The following is a 6,000-nucleotide window of genomic DNA, read 5'->3' as shown; positions in this document are numbered from 1 at the left end:
TCTGTGCATGGAGCATCCCCTGCAGCCCAGCCTCTGGGCCCCAGACCACTCAGAGGGAGGGCCTCCTTCATCCATCTGAAGGGCTACCTAGGGCTGACTCGGCCCGGGCTCCAGCCCCCTTGGCTGGGCACTACCTGGTGGAGGGGGGTGGTGAGACGGTGGCTGGGCTGAGTGGTGACATGCCCACGGCCAGCCATGTCCCTCGGCCTGTCTGAACTTGTTAACTCCAGGGAGAGGATGCTCGGTGCTGCCTGCCGACAGCCAAGGGGCCCCCTGTCAGCTTCCATCAGCGGAGCCCTCCCTCCCCAACCTGCTTCCCATCCCAACTTGCAGGACTGCTAATCTGTCACTTCCTTCAAGAAGCCTCCCCTGACTGCCCAAACTAAACTCATCCCCTCTCAGAGTTCATCCTGCCCCATCATCTGTTTCCTTTGTGGCTCTTACTGGTGACCTGTCGCTACCTCATTCATTGGTTTGTTTCCTGGGTCACTGTCTGTCTCCCTAATTCCCGGGGAAGCCCCATGAGTTTGTGGTCTACCCACTGCCTACACTTACCTGTGCATGCAGTGCACTCAGCCTGGGCCCGGCCCCCAGGAAGCCTCTGTGAAGGCCACCCTGTCCTTGCTCGGAGGTACAGGACGGTGCCCCGGAGGGTGATCACAGTGTGGACAGATGGGCTTGGGCCTGGCAGCGGGGTCCTGGGGGGCCAGCTCTACTCAGGCACTAAATTTCCCAGTTCCCCACACGGCCTGGGCAGACCCCCGGTTCTGGCTTCATGCCTGGTCTGTCTACCTGCTGAGCACGTAGAGTCTCCCCAGTTGACAGGAGGAAAGACTGAGACCCAGGCATGCAGATAGAGAGCACAGACCTGCAGAGCCTTGGGGCCAGACAGGGCATCATGGGAAACCACCTACGCCAATGCTCTTGCTGTCCAGATAGGGAAAACGAGGCACCCCAGGGGGGCAGGACCCACCCAAGTGACTACCAGGGCAGAGCCTCAAGGCCGGGCAAGGGGGCTGCTTTTCCCCTTGTGCCAGCGCCTGACCCTGGGCTCCAGGGAGGCTGTGGAGCTGTCAGGTAGGATCAGCGGGGTCCTTGGCCTCATCTCCCCAGATTTAATTAACAGACCTTTCATCTTTGTCTTGAAGGAATCTGATATCTTCTGTCTTTTTAATTAGCGTTCATTAAGCAAATCAGAACAGGATTCTTCTTCCTTTCTTTGCCCGGAAGGTTTTAACCCTTGGTAGGTGGGCTGCAGTGAGGGCAGTCTGCCATCTCCGCTCACAGCCCCAAGCAGCAGCCCAGGCCTCTGCAGAGATCCCCCCATACCTCCCCCCCCCACAGCCCCCCATCAGCCATGCACAGATACTGGCCCCTCCTCCCACACCACCTCCAAGCTGGCCCCCTGGATTCCTCCCCCACCCCACCTTCCCCCATCCATCTTCCTGAAGGAAAGTGACAATGGCTCTGCAGCTAAAAAGCCTTCCTGGGCTCCCTGCCACCACTAGGACAATGGATTAGGGTCATGGGCAGACTGTGGGATTGGGCCTCACAGCTCTAGGCTGCAGGGAAACTGAGGCTGGGTGATCCATAACTTCTCTGGGCTGCAAAGCCTGGGTTTCTGTCCTGTGTGTGCAGAGGGGCCCCGGCGGCAGGGCACAGGTGCCTTCACTGGGATTTTGGGGCATCCTGCTGGGAGGTAACACACAGAGCCTTCTCTTGATGGACAGTTGGTGGCATGGCTCTTGCTCATGGCCCCAAGGGGGAATGTCCACAGTTCTGCTCCTTCCGGGTCCCTATCCTGCGGTCACACAGGTGTTCAGTGCCTCTTTGTCACACAGATTTGGGGGAGTTATCCCGAAACTTTGTGGTGTACAGACACCCCCCTGCTTAGGGGGCCACACTTTGCTTCCCAGCATTTGTAGGTCCCCATCCCTCCCTGACTCCCACTCCTTGGTCATTTCCTGCTGTGAATGTGTTTTCAGCAAACCACTTCCCCTCCCTGGGCCTCAGTTTCCGTATTTGTCCAGCCAGTGTCCTGGCCCCGGTGACTTTATTCTGGTCCCTACGCCACAGGCTGCCTGGGGACCTCCGCCTAAGTGTCCTTGGCCGCCAGGGGGCGATAGGGGCCAGCCCAGTAATGTGGCCAATGTCGCCACCTGGTGGTCGATCCTGGGTGAACACGGACAACCGGACTGGGTGCTCACGCAGGAGAAACGGGGAAAGTGGGAGCCGGGAGGAGAGCAGGACTGAGGTGGCCAGCAGGGCATCATGGCCCTGCTGCCAGGAGCTGGGCAAGGTCGGTGCACACCAAGCCGGCACCTCCTGAAGGAGCCATCACCCCTCCCTTGCAGGATCAACCTTTGCCAGGCACGTGGCTCCTGCTCATTCCCCAAACATTCCCTGAACCACCCTGGGGACACCAGGGGTAGGCACACAAAGCCCCTGTCCCCATGAGCCCCTCAGCTCCCGCAGACCCTCTGCAAGATGAAGCCTCACCTCAGCCCCACGCCCCGCATTGTCTGGCCTCTGCACCCTCGCTTCAGCCCCAGGACCAACCTCCCCACCCCAGGACTGCAAACACACACCAGACCTGCCCTCCCCAGTCACCTCCGAGGCTTTGCACATGCTGTGCCTCCTGCCCTTCCCCCTACTCATCCTTTACGACTCTGTTTGTCACCTCTTCTTTGGAAAGCATGCTCCCACTCTAGGCAGAAGTAGCCACCCCCCAACCTGCCCCGACAGCCCAAGCCCCAAGGTGTTCATGGATATCTGCACATATAGATGTGCTGGGAGGGAGATGTCGAACTCTCCTTGTGCCCCTGCTCTGGCACAGTGCAGAGTACACAGTGGGCAGGGGTATGTGTTTGCTGAGGAACAAATGACCGTAAGCACACGGCCACCACCTGTCTTATAAAACAGGCAAGAACAAGCCTTGGAACGCCGTTGTCAGGCTGTTTCTTAGCACCCGCACAACCAGACGGAGGGCTGGGTGAGGGGGCAGGGTCTCGCCTTCATGACAGCGATAGATAGCAACGTATCTCACACTCACCCCGTGCTGGGCTTGGGGCCAAGCACTTGGCAGGTGCTTAGGTATTTCCAGGAGGAAGGATTGAGTGCAGGGAGCGAAGTGCTCAGGGGATGGCTGGGAAGACTGGGTGGGCTGCAGCTAAGACACTGCAGACTGACCCACCTGGGAAGCTGCCACCACTGGAGGCTCTGGGAGCTCACCCTCTGAGTGCAAATCTAGGGACCAGAAGTAGGGGTCAAGCCCCCACCGCCCCACAAAGGCCTCTGCACCCCCACAGAGTGGGATGCAGGAAGCATGCTGCTGCAGCAAAGCTCCTCCTGTGTGACCCCTCTGGCCACTGAGGCAATTCACCAGAAGGGCAGAAGACGGCCCCTGAGCACTTCTGCTTTCCAAGTCACCAGCGAGGACATCTGACCGGCAGGGCCTCGTTTGCTTCTGGGACTGTCGCCGCAGAGGCTGCAGCCGGAAAGCAGTCCTCAGCATGCCAGACCATTTGTTTCCATTTTCCTTAGAGTTTTTCTGGAAGGGCTGCTAAGTTTCATCAAGTGCTTCCTCTGGCATCCATTGATGGAAGCCTGTGGCTTTTCTCCCTTGATTCACTAACTGGTGAATCGGAGAGTAAAAGGGGGCGGTGGAGGGTGGGCAGGGAGGGCCTCTCGGAGGCGACACCGTGATGAGGCTAGGTGCCCTTGGTGACGAATATCAAGTTGGGCTCTCTCTGTTTGCTTCGGAAGAAGTCAGAGGTCAGCGGCGGCGGGCGCACGGTTCCGAGCTGACCTGACGGGGAGGCGGGAAGGGCGGGAGCCATCGCCCCAGCCGGCCGGCGGTGGCTCTGCTGCCCAGAGATGTGCCACGGGAGAGGCCCTTCGCGGCGGGGCTGGCCGGAGCCTGGGGAGCAGGTCCCCGGGAGGCGCGAGGCGCGAGGCGCGAGGCGCGAGGCGTGATGCGCGGCCACCACCCGCGCCCCGCGTCCCGGCCGGTCCGTTTGCAGACGGGGACGCCGGGGCTCCGGGAGCAGCTGGGGCACTCCCGGGCGCGTCCACCAGGTGGGGGTGAGCGCCCGGGGACCGCGCGGCCTTGGGGGGCGCCCCCCCCCGCCCCGCCCCGCCCCGCCCCGCCGCGGCCCGCCCGGGGAGGGAGGGGAGGGGAGGGGAGGGGAGGGGAGGGAGGGGAGGGGAGGGGAGGGGAGGGGAGGCGGCCGCCGGGCCGGCCGGGGCAGAGCGGGCGCGCACGGGCGGCGGGCGGAGCGGAGCGGGGCGGACCTGGGCGAGCGGAGCGGAGCGGAGCGGAGCGGACCTGGGCGAGCGGAGCGGAGCGGAGCGGGGCGGACCTGGGCGAGCGGAGCGGAGCGGGGCGTCGGGGCCATGGCGGCGGCCGCGCTCCTGCTGGGCCTGGCGCTCCTGGGGCCGCGGGCGGCGGGCGCGGGGCCGGGCGCGTGCTACGACGGCGCGGGGCGGGCGCGGCGCTGCCTGCCGGGCTTCGAGAACGCGGCGTTCGGCCGGCGCGCCGAGGCCTCGCACACCTGCGGCCGCCCGCCCGAGGACTTCTGCCCGCACGTGGGCGCGCCGGGCGCGGGGACGCGGTGCCAGCGCTGCGACGCCGCCGACCCCCGGCGCCGCCACGACGCCGCCTACCTCACCGACTTCCACAGCCAGGACGACAGCACCTGGTGGCAGAGCCCGTCCATGGCCCTCGGCGTGCAGCACCCCACCTCGGTCAACATCACGCTCCGCCTGGGTGAGCGCCGCGGCTCCGGGCCGGGGCCGGGGGGGGGGGGGGGGGCGCGCTGGGGGCGGGGCGGGGCGGGAGCCTCCCCGAGCCCCTTGCCTCTGGACGCAGGGGCCGTGCCCGCGACGGTTGGCCGCCTCCACCCAGAACTGCGGGGAGACCGGGCCGCCCTCTAGGGCAGGAGCCCCCGGTCGTGGGTCGCCCGCTCGGCTTTGGGGCGCTCGAATCCCCGCGGGGCTGTGTGTGGCCCGGGACGTGTTCTTGGGGCTGGGAGCCGAGGCATTCACCCCATTCACCTCCGGGGAGGTTGACGTCCTGACCTGGCCGCCCCGCCCGCACCTGCGGCCCCTCGGGCCTCTCTGCCCTCTCTGCCCGGTACCAGGGCGCAAGAGCCCTCAGGTCCCTGCGCCCAGCAGCCTCCCATCTGGAAGTAGGAGAACCCCCTCCCCCACCAAGTGCAGCCCCATCTGGGTCCCCCCTGGGCCCCAAGGTGTGCCAGGCGCTGAGCTGGGCACCTTATCTGCCGCGGCCCCTGCAGCCCTTGGGGGGGCGGGGCGGGGAGCGAGCTGGCCACTGGTTCCCACTCCCTTGTCTGCGGATTTGAAATCTTCCCAAACTTTGAAAATTCAAGTATTTTTGTAACCCATTCTGGCTGCTAAACAGGACCCAAGGCTATTTATAGGCCTGTTTATCCTAGTTAGAGTGAATATTCATACATTTTGCTACTGAAATCTCATTTAAGTACAGCCTGTGGGGGCAAACCCAGCTGGGGGTGTTAACACAATCTATGGTATAAGAACTACATCATCTCTCTAAACTGTAAAAAATTGTGAATTCCAAAACACATCCATGGCTGAGCAGTTTGGATATGAGGTTATCCCCAGTTTTCAGATGAGAAAATTGAGGCTCAGAGAGGTTAAGTGCTTTGCCCAAGGACACAGCGGCTAAGTGACTGGATTGGAACACCCAGGTATTTCCAAGGTCTGGAGCATAAACTCCTTTACATGAGCTCGGCCCAGCAACGCCTGGGTGACAGCCCTGTGGGGGCGGCTGGGAGATGACATTGAAGTGGGGTGGGTGGGCACTGAGCCCCTCAGCAGACCGGCCAGCTGTGGCCTGGCACCCCGAGAAGCTCAGTTCCCTGGGGTTCTGTGGCTTCCCCTGGCCTGTTGGGGCTGCTAGATGGGGCGGGGTCTCTGGCGAGGCGGGTGACCGGAAACCAGTGTGGGGAGGGAGTCTGG

The 6,000-nt window shown here is 63.4% G+C and overlaps 1 protein-coding gene across 2 annotated transcripts in view; it reads left to right on the top strand.

Annotated features, from left to right (window-relative positions):
• The first annotated feature begins 4,347 nt into the window (after positions 1–4,347).
• The window catches only part of LAMC3 (laminin subunit gamma 3), a 59,314-nt gene continuing 57,661 nt past the window's right edge, over positions 4,348–6,000 (top strand). Inside the window, exon 1 of one of the 2 annotated variants that reach the window (XM_055326632.1) lies at positions 4,348–4,768. In XM_055326632.1, the coding sequence (XP_055182607.1) occupies positions 4,396–4,768 (373 nt within the window). In that variant the 5' untranslated portion in view covers positions 4,348–4,395. The remainder of the gene's footprint in view (positions 4,769–6,000) is intronic. The other variant, XM_055326641.1, reaches the window with a different exon arrangement.

Source organism: Nyctereutes procyonoides, unplaced genomic scaffold (genome assembly GCF_905146905.1).
Source record: "Nyctereutes procyonoides isolate TBG_1078 unplaced genomic scaffold, NYPRO_anot_genome, whole genome shotgun sequence".
In the NCBI taxonomy this organism is placed as follows: domain Eukaryota; kingdom Metazoa; phylum Chordata; class Mammalia; order Carnivora; family Canidae; genus Nyctereutes; species Nyctereutes procyonoides.
The sequence above is the reverse complement of the archived record's forward strand: the minus strand, read 5'-3'. Positions and strand labels throughout refer to the sequence as shown.